We start from the raw sequence: 21,668 nt of genomic DNA, 5'->3' as shown, positions 1-21,668 counted from the left end.
TTTATTTATTTTCAGAAAAACAGTATTCATTATTTTTTCACCACACCCAGTGCTCCATGCAAGCTGTGCCCTCTATAATACCCACCACCTGGTACCCCAACCTCCCACCCCCCCGCCACTTCAAACCCCTCAGATTGTTTTTCAGAGTCCATAGTCTCTCATGGTTCATCTGGGACCTGTGTTTTTTTCTGAACATAATTTCTGCACAGCACCACCACTGGTGGTTATAATGTGGACCATTTTTCAGGGAAGGAAGCCCTTATAATCCATGTTCCAGACCCAAATGAAGAATCAAGCCTGCACCTTTCTGGAATGCGGGAAAATGTGCATTCTGCACATCAGTGTCCTCCGAGACCCAGGTGGGCTAGCACTGTGGCCCACTGCTGGGAACACTGTGGTCTGTGCAGCACAAAGTGTGTATTCATGCAGGGTCTTTCTTTCTTTCTTTTTTTTTTTAAAAGATTTTATTTATTTATTTGACAGAGAGAGATCACAAGTAGGCAGAGAAGGAGAGAGGAGGAAGCAGGCTCCCTGCTGAGCAGAGAGCCGGATGCGGGACTCGATCCCAGGACCCTGAGATCAGGACCTGAGCCGAAGGCAGCGGCTTAACCCACTGAGCCACCCAGGCGCTCCACGCAGGGTCTTTCTTAAGAACTCCAGGCTCAAGGTCTAAATAAAAAATTCAGGTAAAACTTGAATCACCGCACCATGGAATCCTTGCAAACCCCCATGGCCACCTTTAATGATGTTTTTCCCCATTTCCCAACGTCTCAGGGCTTCCAAACCCCTCAAAATCCGCTTGCTCAAACCACACCCACACTCTCTCTCTTTCACTTGAAGCCAAATCTGGCATCAATGTTTTGTCTACTCAGCAGGAGAGTGATTTCAACAATCTCCTGCATTTTATAAGATCAGTTCATTCTTCCCAATATAATAATTAGTTTCAGATGAACCTGGTCGCTGTTCCTCGGCTCGATTCCACTGTGGTACGAGCAAGGAGAGGAGGCACTTCCTGCTGAGCTCTTTTTCGGAGCAAAGAATTTGGGTACTATCACAGGCCTGGGATAGAACCTTTGCCATTTACTTCTTTACAACTTAGCTGGCTTTTGATGACCTAGATGTTCCAAGAGATGGACTGAAATCATGATGATGGGAATCTTCTCAGTTTGCTTTTAGAATGGTTCAGATGAATTATTCCTCAATTTATCAAACTCTAATAAATCATTAAGAACATAAATCTCAGGACTACGAACAGTTCTGTGTCCCTGCAAACACACCGAGGTTGCAAAGAGGAAAGCCAACGTTGTTATCTGAGTATCTTACAACACAATTAACTTTTTAGAAGGTAATAAATACCAGTGGGCAAGGACATATATCAACCCACAGCTAAGGATGTTAGAGAAATAACTGGAAAATTCCTGTTGACAGTGCTTCAGAGAAGAATCACACAAGACAAGTTTACAATGGTGAAGACTATCGTACATCTTTTAATCAAAACTGGCAGAGTTCTGAGCTGTATCAAGGAGGCTGCTTACAGGTTTCCTCTGGGTCTCCCCCATGGACCTAAAATCATCATGTCCTGCACGTTTCCATGAATTAATTCAGTACCAGTAGTGGAATCAACTGTGAGTACTAGCATCATTATAACCTTAGGTCATCCTATGCGTAAATCCCAGCAATTTCTGAGCCGGGAATGTGGGCAGGAGTCACCTTGATACATACATGCCTGGAGGCCTAAAATCAGGAGTGTCTCATAGTGTCTTCCGGTGTTTGCTTGTTTCACAGAAAGTGATCTCCTTCCTCTCTGCTTTATCAGGAGATAATTATAGGCCTCCTGACGGTTTATCTTACCTTCACATGTACGGCCATCTGCAGAAATTGTGAAACCCTGTTCGCAGACACAGTGAAAAGAACCGTCTGTGTTGAGACACTCTCCACGAGGACCACAGCGTCCGGGTCGTTCGCATTCATTAATATCTGGAATTGAAATGAGTTCCAAATATGTGAAAAAAATTTTTTTCCTTTGGTTTCATATGATAGTATGAAACATGCTTACCCGACATACAGTAAGCAACTCCATTACAAGACGGTCGGACGCTTATTCTGTGGCCCAAATGCTCTATTTGTACCTATACCAGACCACAAGTTTTAAGGGAGAAACAACTTTGGTTGAATTATATGAATAAGCCCACATTCAACCATTTTCAATTTATGAAAAAAAGCATTTTCATTTTCAGACAATCAACCTTAACATACTTTTTAAAAAATTTTTTTTATTATTTTTTTTTAACATATTTGTTTTAAACACCTATTGGAGGCTTGCAGAACACTAAGAAACAAATTCTGAGAAATTGTCTTCATCCATGAGCATGCTGTGTTCTTCTTGATCTTTCCCATAGCTGTTGGAGCCCCACAGCATTGTGCCCCCTCCATGCCGACGGACTCCCACAATGTGAACTTTTTTTTTTTAAAGATTTTATTTATTTATTTGATAGACAGAGATCATAAGTAGAGAGTCAGGCAGAGAGAGAGAGGAGAAAGCAGGCTCCCCGCGGAGCAGAGAGCCCGATGTGGGGCTCGATCCCAGGACCCTGGGATCATGACCTGAGCCGAAGGCAGAGGCTTTAACCTACTGAGCCACCCAGGCGTCCACACAACATGAACTTCTTAAGGGCAAAACAGGACATGCCTTACCAATACCCTTTGGTCCCTAATGTGGGCCTTCACAATGTCTGCTGAATATATAAATGAAACAGTCTCCCATCTCTACTTGGTAGAAAATGGGTAAAAGAAAGAAAATACAAGAAAAGGAAGGTCTTCCAGATCAGTGAAGTTTTTATTATTTGCACAGCTTTGTGATGCCAATTCTTGAATGACGGGTCAAGGGCTTAGTGCAGTGCCTAATGGACAATGAAGGGTCAGCAAGTGGTAGCTACAATTATTAACACTCATGAAACTATACTGCTGTCCATATGTGCTGACCGTCTTAGTGTTAAGTCTTGTGCTGACCTGTTTGCTCTCAATGAAATGTGATTACAACTCCCCATGGCCAGGGTCACGATGCACTTCTAAACACTTCTAATGAATGAAGTGAAATGTTCTATCAAGCCAGTGCTAATTATTGTGGCCACGAGTGCCCACATGACGATATTAATGACTCCTGGAGAATGGTCACTTATTCACACCGGTACTGACCCATGCAACTACCTATCTGCACTGTGTTTTAATCAGTGTTTTACTCAGTTGTCCCTTATTACACTGACAGCTCCTTGAAGAGAACCATGTATCTGAATGGAGTCCCCAACTCCTAGTACAGCACGTTCACAGTGTATTAGGGATGTTTGCCCACCACAAAATCTCGGTTATGGTCATGCTCTCCTAATTAAACCATGATTGATTAAAATACTCTTAGTTAACTGGGGCCATGAAAACTATCACAGGTCCTTGGAACCCTGCAGGCAGGAGCCCTTCTAAGGCCATTTCCTTACCTTCCTGAAGCCTCTTTTACCTCTCAGTAAAGAAGTCCTTGATGTACTTTCTTAGAAGTCCATCTTTAATTCAACTGAAACTATTTACTGAATGCTTCCTATGAGAAGTTTGAACAGGCTGGGGTCCTTGCAATTATGAAGCTCACAGTCTAACAGGGGAGGCAGGAGCCAACATGAGTTGCTGTAAAGCTTAATGGGCACATGGAAAACGTATGGATTACGACCCCTTCCCAGTGACCTCGAGAACATGCTTACCCATCAATCCTAGAGTTCACCTCCATAAAGTTATCCCTTTCTCTGCACCCAGGATCTCCTGGTGCTCTTCTTTTTGGCCTGTCCCCTTCACTCTGACCCTCTGGGCGTCAACACCACTGATTTATTCATCTGTCTACATCAATTCTTAACTCTTTACCATTCTGTTGGCCATATAATTCGCACTAGCTGGCTTATCCACAACTGAATCAAAATAAGAAACCAAGCAGGAATTACTCATATTTCTTAACAATCTTCCCGCTCTTGTTATTGTCACTGATTTAACAGCATTTCAAGGAAGAGCAATGAATCATTTTTTTTAAAATTTTTTCCAATTTATTTATTTTCAGAAAAATAGTATTCATTATTTTTTCACCACACCCAGTGCTCCATGCAAGCTGTGCCCTCTATAATACCCAATGAATCATTTTTTACTTGACTATTTCTCAATGTGACTTCACCCTGTGAAACCCTTCACTTATTTTATTTGTTTATTTGACAGACAGAGATCACAAGTAGACAGAGAGGCAGGCAGAGAGAGAGAGAGGGATGCAGGCTCCCTGCAGAGCAGACAGCCCGATGCGGCACTTGATCCCAGGACCCTGAGATCATGACCTGAGCCGAAGGCAGCGGCTTAACCCACTGCGCCACCCAGGCGCCCCCCTTCACTTCTTTTATAAAATCTCCAATACCTTTTATGATTCGTCCCGACCCACTAGTAATACCTTAGACTGGGCATCTTTTTTTTAAACTCTGACCATCTCTTGGCTTTTAGTTTCATTTTTTTCTTTCCAGCCTGCTGTGTTGGGTTACCTCTATCTGGGTAACAAGGTTCAATAAAGTTCCACTGGCCTGAGGGGGTCAAGCCCAAGGTCCATATCTATCTTGTGGAGCCCAAGAGGTTTTCCAAACCTCCTCCTTACTGCATCCTATGCCTCCATGTGGCCCTTTAAAAGCTGCCAACTTGCAGCTTTGCAGAGGGAATAATGCATGAAGGGCTTGCTTCAAGAGTATTCACTGATTAACAAATAATTGTCTAAAAAGTTTGATGACAGGAACTGAAGACGAATTCCCAGACTTTTTTCCAGGAAACCGCTAAGAAAGAACAACACGAATATCTGGAACTAGAGAAACATATGCATTCAATTTGGGTTGTACTTATTGAGGCATTTCTAAACTATGCTGCTAGTAACTCAGCTGAAAGCCAGACTATATTTAAGTTGGGTTTCTTTCATGAGTCCGAGATTCCACAGAAATTCACAATTTGGCATCTGTAAGTCAAAATGCAAAACTGAAGTGTGTTCTGAATCTCAAATGTACACAGTCCCATTCCTACAGAGACTATTAACATGGAATTGCCATGCTGTCTGCATATCAGCATTGATTTTGCTGTGGGAAGAGACGCTTAGACTTCCAACTGAATATGCCCTACTGAATATGGAACTATCTTCAGGTTATTGGGTAAAGTTTAAAGCTTAGGTCTGTCACACGCTGTCATTCCTATATTAAATGTCCCATGGTCATTAACACTGGCGTCAATCTCATTTTCAGCATTAAAACAAAACTGAAATTGACGCCTGGGTACAGAATGCGACCTGGTCATGAGATTAGACAGAAGTAGGCTAGTAACCTCAGGCGGAGTGAAAGATCAGAAGGCTGCCTCCAGTGGCACAGCCAGAGGGACAGGATTTATTTTTTTTTTTTTAAAGATTTTATTTATTTATTTGACAGAGATCACAAGTAGGCAGAGAGGCAGGCAGAGAGAGAGGAGGAAGCAGGCTCCCTGCTGAGCAGAGAGCCCGATGCGGGGCTCAATCCCAGGACCCTGGGATCATGACCTGAGCTGAAGGCAGCGGCTTATCCCACTGAGCCACCCAGGCGCCCCGAGGGACAGGATTTAAAACAAGAGGAGTGTGCATTGCCGTTATAAACAGCCTCTAATCGGAGAAGGTGGGTGGTGGAGAAGATTCATAGATAATACTCTAAATGGCATTAAAACCTGTTTCAGGAATATTTTTCATGTGTTTGGATTTAAGTTTTTTTAAGCAGACATATTCATTTATTCTGGAAAAAAAGAATCACCCATGTGACGGAGCCTGAAGTCAACTTAATAAGGATTTACAGTTAATAAAACATGTTTGGAGAAGTGACATATTAGAGTTGATACCAAATCACAAATTGAATGTACTGAGAGAAGACAGTAGTATAATTAATAAATCAGATGACTAAATTACTTCCTTATGATTTAACTCTAGGAGTTTGTGAAATCTGCAATATGAAATCACTGCCCATTTAAAGAAGACTTATTTTGCCTCTATTTGGTCAAAAATTGTGGAGAAGAGGAAGGAGGAAAGAAAGTATTGCTTTTAAACCCAAACGTGTGCAATGAAAACAGGATACCGAGGTTTTTTAGGGGGTAACTCTTGGCATTTTTATATAAATCAAGATTCATTTGAGGATGAAAAAGCTCCAAAATGGAAATAATCATACAGTAATTTTATAATTCAAGTATTTCTTCTCTATTGCATTAAATCCAAGCATATTTACCTTCTGCATTGAAAATACTGAAAAAATTTAAATTCTCCTTACTGCATCACAATGACAAATGAATACAGGACATCCAATGGGGAACATCGCAGTATGGATAAATCTTGGGCTTGGTAAGTAAATTAATTTTTAAAAATCATGAGGCAAAGGCCCATGTCTTTGGTGTCACAGGGACATATAGATCAGTGTGGATAATACTACGGACATAGGGTAGAGTATGATTCCAACACTACGTACCTTTCAAGTACTATACATCTGGGACATGAAAGAAAAGACATAATTGAGAACAATCCAGAATTAAAAAGTTATTCGCTGGGGCACCTGGGTGGCTCAGTGGGTTAAAGCCTCTGCCTTCAGCTCAGGTCACGATCCCAGGGTCCTGGGATCGAGCCCCGCATCGGGCTCTCTGCTCAGCAGGGAGCCTGCTTCCTCCTCTCTCTCTCTCTGCCTGCCTCTCTGCCTATTTGTAATCTCTGTCTGTCAAATAAATAAATAAAATCTTAAAAAAAAAAAGTTATTCATTTCCAGTAGCAGTGGAAAAGGAGAACTCCAACAACCTTTATTTATACGTACTTTGGGATATACTGCAGAGTTCGCTAATGGAGGGGAAACAATAGGGGAAAAAAATTACCCAACTAGCAGAAATAAGTATCAAGGTAAATATAAGTGAGAGCCTTCAGTGGAAGAAATAGGCATGGATTTATTAAGACTAATACAAAGGAAACCTTGCATGGCAGCCAGGTAGAGCTGAAAAAGTTGAGATGAAGGGTTCAGACAATCTGATTTAAAAAAAAAAAAGATTTTATTTATTTATTTGTCAGAGAGAGAGAGCACGCAAGTGAACACAAGCAGGGGGAGCAGCAGGCAGCGGGAGAAGTGGGCTTCCTGCTGAGCAAAAAGCCTGATGTGGGACTTGATCCCAGAACCCTGGGATCATGACTTGAGTCAAAGGCAGATGCTTAACAGAATGAGCTCCTCAGGTGTCCCAACAATCTGATTTTTCAGTCCCAGCATCACCAGTAACTCAGTGTACTACACTGGAGGAAAAATATGGAGTCTCACAGTCTCCTCCCTTGTTGCTATAAACATGGTAATAATTGGTAGGGCAACATAGGGAAGAATAGTGGAAAAAGATCTTGGGCTCAAATCTCTACTATTTATTTGGGAGGACCAAGCTAATTTCCCTAAGCCTCAGTTACTCATGTGTAATGGATATAAGAAAAGCTGCCTCTTAAATTCTCCACAAATCTATGAGCTCCTAACAGCAACTGGCACATAGTAGGTGTTCAGTTAAAGCTCTTATGATTGGTGCTGTATTCTTACAAGTGCCTTGTGTCCTCTATACTTTTGGGAGATGCAATGTGATAGCACTTTAAGGAAAATAATAAAACCCTGCATTCTATACCTCTAATTTTGACCAAATTATTAATGAGTTTTTTTTTTTTTAGGAAGAGAAAAAGCTGAATACTGGATAAAAACAGGGATCATGGAAAAAAAGGATAAATACCATCCATGAGACAAAATGAAACATACCCACAAAAGACATTAAAAAAAAAAACCAGAAGATAATTTTTAATCTAGCACCAAGATTGGCCCATGGAAGGAACAGCAAAGTATAGGTGATCTCAGCTACCAGAGAAGTTTGCAGAGCTAGGACACAGTTCCAAAATGCCCTAGTTTCAGTTAATATTGAGTGTAAAGTGAGGACTTCCCATAGTTGATGTAGACCCAAGAAAGAGGTTTCAAAACTATAATTTGGCACGGCTCATTTATATATAAATGGATAAAGCCATAGACTACCATCAGGAGTCATCACATAACTGTACTATGTAAATTAGGACTAAAAAGCAGAGAAGTACCTTGACATCCTTTATGGTCATTTAGCTGGAATCCATCTGGACAAGTACAATCATAGGACCCTTCAGTGTTAATGCAGTCTCCTCCCTGGCAAACACTGTTGTCCTCCAAGCATTCATTGATATCTGTAAGTCAATTTTAACAATTTATTTATTTATTTGACAGAGAGAGATCACAAGTAGGCAGAGAGGCAGGCAGAGAGAGAGGAAGGGAAGCAGGCTCCCTGCCAAGCGGAGAGCCCGATGCGGGGCTCGATCCCAGGATCCCGAGATCATGACCCGAGCTGAAGGCAGTGGCTTAACCCACTGAGCCACCCAGGTGCCCCAATTTTAACAATTTAAAAGACAGAATAAACTATATTAAAAAATTAAGCATTACTCTTACACGCATTCATGTAAATGAACATTATTTTGCATTGTTCACAAGAACATAAAGCTTTTTAACCTTTTTTTTCCTTTTTTTTAAAGATTTTATTTATTTATTTGAAAGACAGAGATCACAAGTAGGCAGAGAGACAGGCAGAGGGAGAGGAAGGGAAGCAGGCTCCCTGCTGAGCAGAGAGCCCAGTGCAGGGCTTGATCCCAGGACCCTGGGATCATGACCTGAGCCGAAGGCAGAGGCTTTAACCTACTGAGCCACCCAGGCGCCCCGCTTTTTAACTTTTAATTTTTTTTTTTTTTAAAGATTTTATTTATTTATTTGACAGAGAGAAATCACAAGTAGATGGAGAGGCAGGCAGAGAGAGAGGGAAGCAGGCTCCCTACTGAGCAGAGCGCCCGATGCGGGACTCGATCCCAGGACCCTGAGATCATGACCTGAGCCGAAGGCAGCGGCTTAACCCACTGAGCCACCCAGGCGCCCAACTTTTAATTTTTTAAAATGAAACAATTTGAAAGGATTTTGGCTTTGAACAATATATAAATTAAGGGTTTAACATCAAATGAAATTGGGAAGAGAAAACATCAAAGTCTTGTACTAAACAATTCACTTGGCTATGTTCTTGGTGACAACAGGGAATAAAAATATTCTTTAAATATGTATTAAGAGGGGTGCCTGGGTTGTTCAGTTAGTTAAGCATCTTCCTTCGGCTCAGGTCATGATCCTGGGGTCCTGGGATCCAGCTCAGAATCAGGCTTCCTGCTCAGCTGGGAGTCTGCTTGTCCTTCTCCTTCTGCCCCTCCCCCAGCTTATACTCTCACTCTCTCTCTTAAATAAATAAATAAAATTAAAAAAAATAAACAAATGGAATCAGGAGGGAAACAAATCATAAGAGACTCTTAATCTCAGGAAACAAACTGAGGGCTGCTGAGGGGGTGGTGGGATAGGACAGGAGGATGGGGTGTCTGGGTTATGGACATCAGGGAGGGTATGTGCTATGGTGAGTGCTGGGAATTGTGTAAGACTGATGATTCAAAGACCTGTACCCCTGAAGCAAATAATACAATACATGTTAATAAAAAAAAAAAAAGAAAAAAATAGAAGTAACTTCCATCATTACTTTACCTATAGTTTTGTGGGAATGTGAATCTTATTTTATTTTATTAAAGAAGAAGGCCTCTCAAAGTAAATAATGAATGAATGGATGAATGAATACATAAATATTAAGAGAAATCTTGAGCATCTAGGGGTGCCCAGGTGGCTAAGTTGGATAAGCATCCCATTCTTGATTTTGGCGCAGATCATGATCTCAGGGTCCGAGACTGAACCCCAAATCAGGCTCTGCACTGGGTGTGGATCCTCCTTAAGATTCTTTCTCTCCCTCTCCCTCTCTCCCCCCCAAAATAAGTAATAAATAAGCAAAGAAAGCAAGTGGGGGTGGGGGGCTCAGTCAGTTAAGTGTCTGGCCCTTGATTTTGGTTCAGGTGATGATCTCAGCGTCATGAGACCAAGTCCTGAGTAGAGCTCACACTAGGCAAGGAACCAGCTTAAGATTGTTTCTCCCTCTCCCTCTGCCCTTTCCCTTACTTCTCTCTCCCTCTCAAAAAAGAAAAGAAAAAAGAAAAGAATATTTGGAGCATCTATTTATACAAAATCCTATACTATGAATTATAAGAAAATTTTTAAAGTATTTGGCATGATTTCTGCTCCCAAACAGAAATGATTTAAATTATATTAATAAAAATAAACACAAAATATTACATTGCTTTGTAAGTCCAAAACAATTCAACCTAAGAGTTGCCAAAATATATAATTACTTGTCAAAAGAATAGTACCAACTTCATGTGTCACATGGATTCGGAGAAGAGATATCATAAAACCAAAGGTGGCTTCATGTCACACGCTTGAAGTTGGGACCACAGAGTAGAAAGTGGAGGAGGGGAGAAAGAGGGGGCTTTTGGCAGGAAAGGGCATCAGCAAGATCAAAAGCTCCATTGAAGTCACTTACTCAGCAGCTATCACCAATAGGTTTGAGGTTGACTGGATTTTTTAATGGATATATTTATAGCATATGCAACTAAACATGGTTTACGTAACCAGAATGAGTTCTGACTGTGAGCATGTGAGACAATTAATGACCCCCCCTCACTGCGCGAATGCTGGGCAGATCCTTCACGAGGGCTGTTTATTACCACATTTACTTCCAGTCAGAGCTCATTACTCCTAACACAGTCCATGACTCCCTCTTCTGTTGTCTGTGCAGGACTTCAATTATTAGCACTGAAGAAAGCTAAGGAACAAAACCTTCTTTGTTTCTCAGAACTTGGCATATGATGGCATTTCTTGCCAATAGTTATGATCGCTGCGAAAATGCATGAGAAGTTCCAGGAAGAAGTGAACAGGGAGACAGTTACAGTCTCAGTCTCCTCACTGTCCTGTTCAAAACGCTGGCACACTAAATCGAATTCTCCTTGTGGAACCCAATCCACTTATTAATAACTGTTCATGAGGCAAATAAAAGAGAAACAAGAAAACACATCTACAGTTTCGCTCCACTAGAAGAGGCACAAGTCAGCCTGTCCCCCTACATTAAAATGTTTCTAAATACTGACCCTAGGACATAAAACACAGCTGACGTGACTTCATCACACCTAAAGTGGGGTGTCCCTTCTTCTTCAGTGTGTTTTTCCAACGTCACTCAAGTGAAATTTACATATAATACATGCATCGAATTTTAAGAGTCTAGCTCAGTGAGTCTGAACAAATGTAGATACATTCTTGTGACCACCGTACAAAGTACAGACATTTCTTTATCCATTTATATCTGTTGGGATCACTGCTGGATTCTTAAATCATCGCGAATGCGATCATTTTTTTAAGGACCTATGAGATATCTCTGTAAGAATGTTATTCTGTAGTTACAAAAATAAGGCTTGGTGATATTTCTCTTTGCTTCTTTTTCCAGTCTGCCCTTAAATTTCCATTCCTAATTAACCACGAAAGAGACACTACAGGAAAATTATGCACAAGAGAGAGAAGAGCATGCAGGAACCAGGGTCTCCCATGAGGTCTGAAACCTTCAGGTTCCATTCCCATGCCAAAGAACGTTTTATTCGCCAGCTAACTGACACTTGGTATATCAAGATTTCTAAAAGTGGAAACAAAGTTAATAGAGAATATTTTTAAGGCTTAATATAAATTTTTAAATTTTAGATATAAAATAGATAAAAATTCCCTGAAATATTTTAGGCTTTTATTTTTGATATAAATTCTATAAAAATAATCCATAAGCTCCAACTCTCTGATTTTTTTTTCAATAATGATTGTGCCACATGGGGATAAATGCTAGTCTGCTGTGTATGAATCTCTGTCATAAAACATGGATTAAGTGAATATATTAGATCAACCATTAAAAAGAAAGCTGTAGGCATTTCCATCACCCTAAAGTTTTTCTTGTGCCCCTTTTGTTTGGCTTCTTCTGGTCAGCACAGTGTTTTTGAGACTGATCTAAGTGACTGTGTGTACCAACAGCTCTCTCCTCTTATTGCCACAAAGTGTTGTACTGTATGAATGTGCCCCAATTTGTTGACCCATTCACCTTTGATGAGTGTCTAGACTGTTTACAGCCTGGCTATTATGAATACAGTTTGTGTAAGTCTTTGTGTAATCACAGGCTTCCATTTGCCTTGAGTAAATTCCTAGGGGAAGTGGCTGGATCTATAGTAGGTCTAAATTGGGACGGAGCGGCCCCCTGAAGTGGTTGTGCCATTTTATTTTCCCATCGGGCAGCCATGAGAGCTCCAACTTTCCACACTTATTCTAACAGCTCCACTGCTGTTTTCGTGGGTGTTACGTAGGCCTTTGCTTTTTAGATGTACCTTTCCTTGTTCTGTAGGAAACTGGGAAAGGCATATTTCATCATCAGCGTCGTGTGAAGAACCTCAACTCAAAAAAGACGAAGGAGATTCCTAAGAACACGAATTTCACTCACAAGGGAAACACTACATTACCGAGATGTTTGCCTTCGCATAACCAAAGTGCGTCAGCTTTGGTCATACTACTTTAAGATCATTTGATTTTTTTCAAAATCTAAGAGAACCTATGTGAGGAAAAGAAATAGTATTCTAAGTATTTATAAATGATTGTATAGATTTGAAAACCCTGCATTACATTAGAGTGCGATTTAGTCTAAATTTTTTGAAAGACCTCTATCTTCAAAAGCAAAAAAAAAAAAAAAAGAAAAAGAAAAGAAAAGAAAAAGTAGGTTGAACATTGAGAGAGAGCCCAACATGGGACAGTCCTGCACCACTGCCTAGGGTGGTGTAAAAGACAGAGCCCTTCTAGGATTTGGGCAGGAGGCTCTAAGTGTCAGTCTTGGTCACACCCTCACTAAGAATGCACTGGTCAAAGTCACCAGGGATCCCCACCCTGCTTAATCCCCTGGTCGATTCTGGTCCTCATTCTGCTAAGCAGCAATGTTTGACACAGTCCATGACTCCCTCCTCTCAGAAATGTTTTCTTCTCTTGGATTTTGATTTCCCTCCTTCCTGTCCTGCTGTTTCTTGTTCTTCATCCCTTTAGTTGCTTCCTATCCTCCTCCTCACTTAAAATGAGGGGCCAGAACTCCATCTTTGAACCCCTTCTTTCTTCTAGCTATGCTCACTCCCTTGGTGACGTCTTCCGATTTCACAGCTTAAACACTGGCTACATGTTAATGACTCACAGCCTGGGACTCAACCCTGAATTTTACACACACCGGTCCAACTGCCTCTCAGAGATCTTCATCTGGATACTCATGATGGCCACCCCAAATTTAAAGTGCCCAAGTCCAACTCCTAGTTTCTTCCACAAACCCTATTTCTTGGCACCCCTGCACCTGCTATTCCTTTGAATGGAATCGTCTTCCTATCAATAACCAAATGCCATGATCTCAAGGCAGCCTCTGTAAGGTCAGCCCCATCCCCTCTCCCCACTGTCCATATACCCCCGTTTTTTCTCCATAGCATTTATTGTCACTTAAATTATATATTTTACTTATTTATCATGTATATCTTCCTCACTAGAATGTTAGCTCCACAAAGGGAGGAATTCTTGTCTGTCAGGTTTATTGCTGTATATCCTATACCTAGAACAATACCTGGGACATCCTGGGAACACAATTATTCGTGGAATGAATACGTACATGAAAAGAATGAATGATTTTGACTTGGAAAGAAATGTCATGAGGAAACAAATACAAGCACTTCTTTTCTCTCCTTTTTTTGATTTGGTCCACAAAAAACGACCAGAGAGAGGGGCCACAGAAAGGCAGAGTAAATCCTAAATCTTTTTCAGGCTTTGCAAGGGACTAGCATGGCCCAATCACAGTGACGGGCTGGGGAAGGTGCTAAGGTGGGGCATGGAAGGAGAGATTGTATCTAGAAGGGGAACAAGTCAGAGGCAGAGCCTTTGGGGTGCCTGGGTGGCTCAGTGGGTTAAAGCCTCTGCCTTCAGCTCAGGTCGTGAACCCGGGGTCCTGGGATAGAGCCCCGCATCGGGCTCTCTGCTCCATAGGGAGCCTGCTTCCCCTTCTCTCTCTGCCTGCTTCTCTGCCTACTTGTGATCTCTGTCAAATAAATAAATAAAATCTTAAAAAAAAAAAAAAAAGCAAAGCCTTTGAAGGCTGAGATGCCAAGATCTCTAATAACCACGACAATGGACCCAGCCTTCGCAGGCCAAATGGCTACTGAGCGTGTTGGAGCAAGTAACACACAGAAGTTAGCACAATACTTGAGATTCTGACTTCCGGAAGGACTGAGGATAAACACTGCAAGAAAACAAGGCCTTTGGCAGAGTTACAAGAGGGAAGTTACACATGTAAATATAGAAGCCAACAAGAAAGATGGTTCTTCCTCCCACAGCTGGGGGAGGCATGTGAACAGCAAGAGCTCAGTTAATTACAGCTGAATACCACTGGGGAGGGTTGGAAACACTACTGGTTGGGAATTAGCAGGCTGAAGTGCTATTAAGAGTTTCAAAGACAGCACTGAATTACTTGAATGGACTCCAGCCCTATTTATAACCTAGAACACTAGGGAAATTATCCCTGACTTTAAGAGAAAAAGGACCAATTATATACTCCAAAAGAAGCCTTCTTATCGAATATCTGTGTTAACAATGATGAAAGTGGGCTAAAAGCTTTTATTTGGCTTTTCATGTGGTTGATGTTGACAGACTAAAAATCTGGACTTCTGATGAAACAGGCAACACATTAAAACAGCTGAAAGAGAGCAACATGCCCTCTATCGAGGACCAGTCAATGGTCTTGGTTGCCCTCTATGTCGGTTAGGGGTTAGGACAGAAGAGATGCTGGTGGTCGGCTTAGGTTTTCAGGGCCTTACCATGTGCCCTGTCACCTGTTTACTCTGGAAGAGGTTCCTCCATGGCCGGTCCCCAGCTACACGCTTGCCTCTCCCAGCTTGGAAAGCCACTATACTGAGTCATTAACAGTTATCCATATGTTATAGAGTTCCCAACACACAATTTTTCAATCAAATTTCACTATCTTGATTCATCACTTGTTTGCCCGTTTTTCAATACGTATGTTGATTACACCTCTTGACTGGAGTGAAGACCCATTTGAACACCATCATTACCTTTGGATCAAATCCTAGATGATTTACTTATTCAGCACTAACATTCATTTTAAGGCCTCTAAAACTGTCCTGACTGCCCTCTGGAAAGGCTGTCTCTGGTTCTGCCAAGTTCTCTGGTCAGGAAAGTAGGGTGCTAGGAAGTATGATGGCTCTTTCCCAAACAAGAGGGATGACAAGTGAGAAAGCATCATGGCCATTTTTCAATGTGTGTCACATTTGTGCCATAAAACCCCTCACCAAAAAGCTCAGGTGCTTCTCTCCAAGGTGGGGTCCAACCTCTCACTCACAGAGGCTAACTCTATGTGAGGCACAACACTGCCTCGCTCACATTTCTGGTTTCACAACTGATCGGGTTTACATGCGGGACCTCAGAGGACGAAGAGGGAAAAACACAGTGAGTTGAGCAGACCATGAGCTCAGAGAAATCACATGTGACGTGCTGGGGAAAGATCAGCTCAGCCCTGACCCACCCCGGGGCTGGGAGGCACAGCAGGGGGTGGGGTAGTGGGTGGCTAACAATTACCCAGTGCTGTACACCTGGGGTATCTTTTAGAAATACTTACACAGAAAGCTCAAAACTGACTAAAATTTAGCTCACAAAAAGCTTCACAGTTATCTGGAAAATTAACTTGTGTTTACGTATTTGGATGCTGGTCCTGCTTAAATAAGGTATTGCCATTCAGAACTATAGACCCGGGATAAACCATCTAAACCAGAGGAAAGTGAAACTGATTCTTTCCGCATTTAAGCTGGCATCACACTTCTAAAACCTAGCTCTGAGCAGTGCAAGGGAAACCTGGATTCTACTGGCTTCTTTTCATTATTTGTGTAACCACAGGGAAAACGATTTTGCAGGAACCTAGTGTCCTGACTGTGAGGTCAGAAGGTAGGACTCAAGGACAGAAGGCAGGACGATGTCCAGATTTCTCTGGGATTCTGCAGTCAGGAGCAATTCTCACCTTCACAGTGGTCCCCAAGGGCAGATGCTCTGTAGCCTCGGTCACAAACACAGAGGAAAGAGCCCTCTGTGTTCCTGCATTGTCCATTACTGCAGAGATGATGGTACCGACACTCATCAATATCTACCGGGCAAGACAGTAAAAGGAAACTATGTGAGCGGTACTCTAAAAATATTTTTAATCATGCAAGAAAGAAGTCTATGAACTATCTAGTTATAACCAATTTAGACTCTTGGTTATGTGAATTAAACTGATCTCTAGGAAAAAGTCATGAATCCCCCAGGAGGGAAAATCCAGATGAACTTAAAATCTTAACCAGGGGGACGCCTGGGTGGCTCAGTTGGTTAAGCAGCTGCCTTCGGCTCAGGTCATGATCCCAGCGTCCTGGGATCGAGTCCCACATCGGGCTCCTTGCTCCGCAGGGAGCCTGCTTCTCCCTCTGACTCTGCCTGCCACTCTGTCTGCCTGTGCTCGCTCTCGCTCACTCTCTCTCTGACAAATAAATAAATAAAATCTTAAAAAAAAAAAAAATCTTAACCAGGAAGCTAAGAATCTGTATATATGAATCCCAATGTTCATCGATGAGTGGCAAATACTTTGCTGTAATCTGTAAACCTCAACTTAGCTTCTTGAATCTCTTTTAGAAGTTCAAGTAAAACACCGAGGTTAAAAGCACTTAGGCCTGTCATTGTCTAAAGAAGAGGTTGGCAAACGACAGCTCACTGCCTACTACTTGCACATGCGTCATAACTGCCCAACAGAAGGCACAATGATACATTGCGTGTATTCAATTCTTCTACTTTTACCAGGAGACTTCAAGTCTCCTGACGGGGGGACTATGTCTACCACATCCTTTCTGACTTAGATGATCTAGCATTTTATGGTGGGCAGGTGTTAATTCACATCATTTGTTGGCAGGCTTTGTTCTTCACATCTGAGCACACTGACCTACTTCTGAGATTCTAGAAGAGTCAGCATACTGACCTACTTCTGAGATTCTAGAAGAGTCAGCATAAACATCAGTTTCCACAGGGACCCCGCACGACTCTACTCTCCCCTGCTCTGTTACAGCATCGTGTTGATAATCATGGCCTTGGGCACCTAAACTTGGTTTGCCCCTATTGATAATTTGGTGGGTAGTTTTGCATGTATCTGACTTAGTGACATCATAGGCTCTTCAACAGAAAGGATTATGCATATGTGAGCCTTATTGTATTACCTGTAGATAGACCTCTTTTCTTATTATACATTCATTTGTAGTTCTCTATGCACGGTGGGCATCTGATAAATGCTTAGCTAATTAAGGTCAGGAGTCACAAACTAACATAAAAAACTTTGAGATGGACTTGTAGAATCTAGAACAAATTAATTTACCTGTGTTGTATGAGAATGCTTGTGTGTGTTCTCAACTTCTAGATTAGGAACTGTAATGTCCTTCCTTGTTCAAAAGAGGGGAAAATGGGGAAGGCCGTGATAATATTGGTAGATCTCTTCTTAGTACCATCATTTATAATAGCATCTCAGAAGACATTTGCACTCATTAAATAGAGTTTACATACAGACACAGATATGATTTGTTTCCTTATTGGTCCAGTAGAGTGTGTATTCTGTTCTTAAATAAATGGCATTCAAATGACCTTTCTATTTAAGAACTCTGGACTCTGGTGCTTGTCACCAGGATAGCGTAGTATCTTCAAGCTCAAGAAGCACATACTTATCGGGAAGTGAAGTAATTCTGTGTGAAGTTCGATGAAATTTGTATTTTAAGTCTAAGGTCAGCCTCAGCGAGATCCAAAATACTATCACCTGCAGGAACAGGATGTATTTCACAAACTTCATCCGTGATATAAGGGGGATGCTGTTCTTTCACTCTTGCTAAAAAGCTTTCTTCAGTAACATTTTTTTAAAAAAGGAAAATTTTTAGAAAGGGGAAGAGACACCAAGACGAAGGTCATTAACATTCCATAGCATCATGCCGGGCTGATCTAACGACCTTCCAATTACTGAAATCTGAGTAGGTAAAACTTTCGAATGAACTGAATAGAGCTGATTTTCCGCAGCAAGGAATTACACAGAGGGCAATGCTTTTGCTTCCTAAGCCGAATACTCAGCCACTGATCACAAATACCTTATTTTTCAGATTTAACCCTTTCCTATCCCGTGTTACGGACTTTTCTGACCTCAGCTGAGGGCTTGCTTTCTGGTGCTGTCATGCAAGCAGGCAGTTAGTTTCTGAGAGACACCCCCTTTCCTGAATACCGTCTTTCAGGCCAGGGGCTTAAGCGAAAACCACAGCAGTTCCCGGGGCCCCGCTCCTACCTTCACACTGGTCTTTCGCCGCTGACAGCTGGTACCCCTGCCCACAGGTGCACCTGAAGGAGCCGTCCGTGTTTCTGCACTGCCCATTCACGCAGAGATTCCCTTGCTGACATTCATCAATATCTGTAAATAGAAACAGGGACAATTACATTAAATCAGGCCTATTTATATCTATGTATCGAGATATATATCTGTATCTATATCTAGAACACACGGTTACCTAAACTTTGAGCCTATAAATCAAGCTATGAAACTATGTCCTAAAGATCAATGTCTAACTACTCTTTTCTTCTGAAAATATCTTATTATCTTATTATTTAAAATGCATCTGAAACCTTTCAGAACTCCATGTGGGGCCCAGACCTTCCCCTGGAGTACGACCGACGATTACCTGTTTCCTGACCAAATCTGTATTTCTTAGCCGCTCGTGTGGCATTAACCTTTGGAACTGTATCCCGATGTAAGGAAGGTGTCCCATTATCCCACGTTTTCTGAGAGAGCCCACATAAACTATGAATGTAACTGCAGCTCATGAAGGCGTTTTTTGATCATTGTTTTAGAGAAATTAATTTGGTTTACTAGAAACTTTTGTTTCACTTAATTGTAAAGAAAACGGATCACCACCACATAAGTCCCGGCTGCCTACTATTGGCTGCCAATAGGGAAATTAACTCATCGAGCTGAATGTCACTTTCAGAACGATGCTGCACCTTTCCAAATGCTCTAGGTCCATTAGCTTTAGGAGTGGTCGACAGCAAGGAACTGCCTACCTCACGTTTTCCTTTCAGCACATTCTATTAAATACTCGAGACGTCAGTCCAAGAACTTAAGACCAACAACAGCAACGTGGAGCCGGCTGGACCTCGCGTAATGTCTGACAACATTTTTAGTGCCTTGGACTCATTTAGACTTTCTCAAAGAAGATGACAAATTAAGCATTCCCATGTGAAGATGTCTGCAGCAAGACTATACCCTCCATTCCAAGTCCTGTCAGGGTACGCCAGACATCTTACATAAGTTACTCATTTACGTCGGGAATATTGTCAGAAGTAATTCATTATCGGTGATGACACGCACACTTGGAACAACTTGCGGCAACCCAGTTATCTTGAGTAAGGTGATCTCTGGGTCTTTGAAATGACCACGGGGACAGAGACAGGGTAATTCTACAGATAAAGAAGCCTTTTCCTTTTCTGATGAGGCACATAATTCCTACGACAAAAGAACGCTTTCTAATAAAACAGGCATTCAGGACAAATGTCTTCTCTTTTTTGTGCCAAGAGATGGAAACAGAGCATATTGTTTTCCCTGAAAAGGGATCTCTCTAAGGGACTTTCGTGCATATCACTATGACGAATCCAGTTCAGAGTTACAACAGAGGCTATCTCTGGGTATTTATAAGTTTAGGACATATAATGCTAAAATATACAAAGAGATACAAGAACAGAGACACAAAAAAGAAATAAAGAAACAAGTACTGAATTAATACACTAGATAGCATATTTACAACATGGAAAAAAGTTGTTAGTAGATTTAGTGAGGTGAAACAAAGTCAATATTTAGCACCAAGGTGAAATTTGGCAGTTGCTGGAAAATTGGAAAAGGAGCAGATTTAAGATCTGGGAAGAATTTGATATTGGTGAGCTGAGGTGGTTTGGGAAAGATTACGAAATAAATACAGAGAAATGTGTTATATAATTTATTGCAAAAAGCGTGCACTTTGATTGGGGAGTAAGGAAAACAGTGTATATGTAGGTTTCTAGAGCAGCAGATGGGGGCCTTGCCTGACCCCACCCCACACTGCGATGCAGACACCAGGAAAACCAGAGTAGGGGGGCAAGGTTCACTGGCAAGTGGCGATAACAGCCCTTTCACACCTCCAGCCTTTGACATGTGCTGCTTTCTCTGCCTCCTAAGGTTTTCTCCCCTCCATATTCAAAATTTTAAGACCAAAGTCGAACAGCAGCACCTTGGGTAGCTTCCCAGCAGCACACAAGCACTTTTTGGCTTTAACAGAACTTTGTACCTGCCTATGACTTGGTGAATAACAACATCAACTACATGTCAGAATCTGTCCCTGCGTTATCTCATTCTCCGTTTCTGTATTTTTTCACACAATCATCCTATCCCCCTGAGCGAGTACCATTATTGTTACTGATGAGCAGATGAGCAAGTACATACAGCGTAGCAAAGGAAGAAAACTTACCCAAGCTCAACTTCTGAGTGTCAGAGCTAGGTTCCGATATTCCAATACCCACTTCTTTTTTCTTTTCTTTTTTTTTTTTTTTTTAAAGATTTTATTTATTTACTTGACAGACAGAGATCACAAGTAGGCAGAGAGGCAGGCAGAGGGAGAGAGAGAAGCAGGCTCCCCACTGAGTGGAGAGCCCAATGTGGGGCTCGATCCCAGGACCCTGGGATCATGACCTGAGCTGAAGGCAGTGGCCTAACCCACTGAGCCACCCAGGCGCCCCTACCCACTCCTTTTTAAACTGAACTCTAGACTTTGTTTGGTTTTCACCAGTGTTTTCATTCATGCCCTCTCTGTTCCAGGACCCAATCCAGGGTACCACAACTTTAACAGCTTTGAGAGTATGGGCCAGACTCCTATAGGATGTCCCCGTCTGGATTTGTCTGAAATTTTTTTCTGGGGAAACTGGGAAACCCAGAAACTGGGGTTCTGGGTTTTGGGAAGGAATAGTACAGTGGTGAAATGCTCTGGCCCTCAAAGAAGGTCAGGGGTACATGATATTTCCATGACATCACTGATACTGTTAAACTTCATTGCTTGGTACTTCATTATCTATAATTTTCCATACTGCATTTCTATCTTTCCCAACCAATACAAGTTCTTTGGGAGATTAAAACCCCTCAGTAGCATCTGCATTTGAACAAGGGCCCAGATCACGTGGGTTCCTCGATATGCCCCAAAGGAAGGGAAGGATGAAGAAAGGCATCCTCAGCAGCCCAGCAGAGGGTTACACAGAGGGGAAAATGAGTGTTCCCAGGGCTGGCATCAACGGACAGTGTGAATTTGGGGATGTTGGGGAGCATTCTTAGAGAGGAGCAGGCTCAGCTGGGATGCTTGAGTCAGAAAGAGTAAAAAAGTGGTTATACGTCATTCACCCAACATGTGTTTACTCAGAGCACTATCCCTCTAAAGAGTCCAATCCCCAAACTTTAGAGATGATATGAGACCTGGAAATTTGAGGTTATTAATCCAAGGTGGCATG

General features: G+C 41.9%; 1 protein-coding gene across 13 annotated transcripts in view; it reads right to left on the bottom strand.

Moving 5' to 3' along the window:
- The window catches only part of LTBP1 (latent transforming growth factor beta binding protein 1), a 406,971-nt gene that overhangs the window by 77,575 nt on the left and 307,728 nt on the right, over nucleotides 1-21,668 (bottom strand). For all 13 annotated transcript variants that reach the window (XM_044261743.1, XM_044261746.1, XM_044261745.1 and 10 more), the window contains 4 exons: nucleotides 18,436-18,558; nucleotides 16,117-16,239; nucleotides 8,147-8,269; nucleotides 1,852-1,977 (listed from right to left, as the gene is read on the bottom strand). In XM_044261743.1, coding sequence (XP_044117678.1) covers nucleotides 1,852-1,977; nucleotides 8,147-8,269; nucleotides 16,117-16,239; nucleotides 18,436-18,558 — 495 coding nt within the window. The remainder of the gene's footprint in view (nucleotides 1-1,851; nucleotides 1,978-8,146; nucleotides 8,270-16,116; nucleotides 16,240-18,435; nucleotides 18,559-21,668) is intronic.

The sequence above is a fragment of the Neovison vison genome, chromosome 8 (assembly GCF_020171115.1).
Source record: "Neovison vison isolate M4711 chromosome 8, ASM_NN_V1, whole genome shotgun sequence".
NCBI classification, from domain to species: Eukaryota; Metazoa; Chordata; class Mammalia; order Carnivora; family Mustelidae; genus Neogale; species Neogale vison.
Note: the sequence above shows the minus strand (reverse complement) of the source record. Positions and strands in the feature narration are given on the sequence as shown.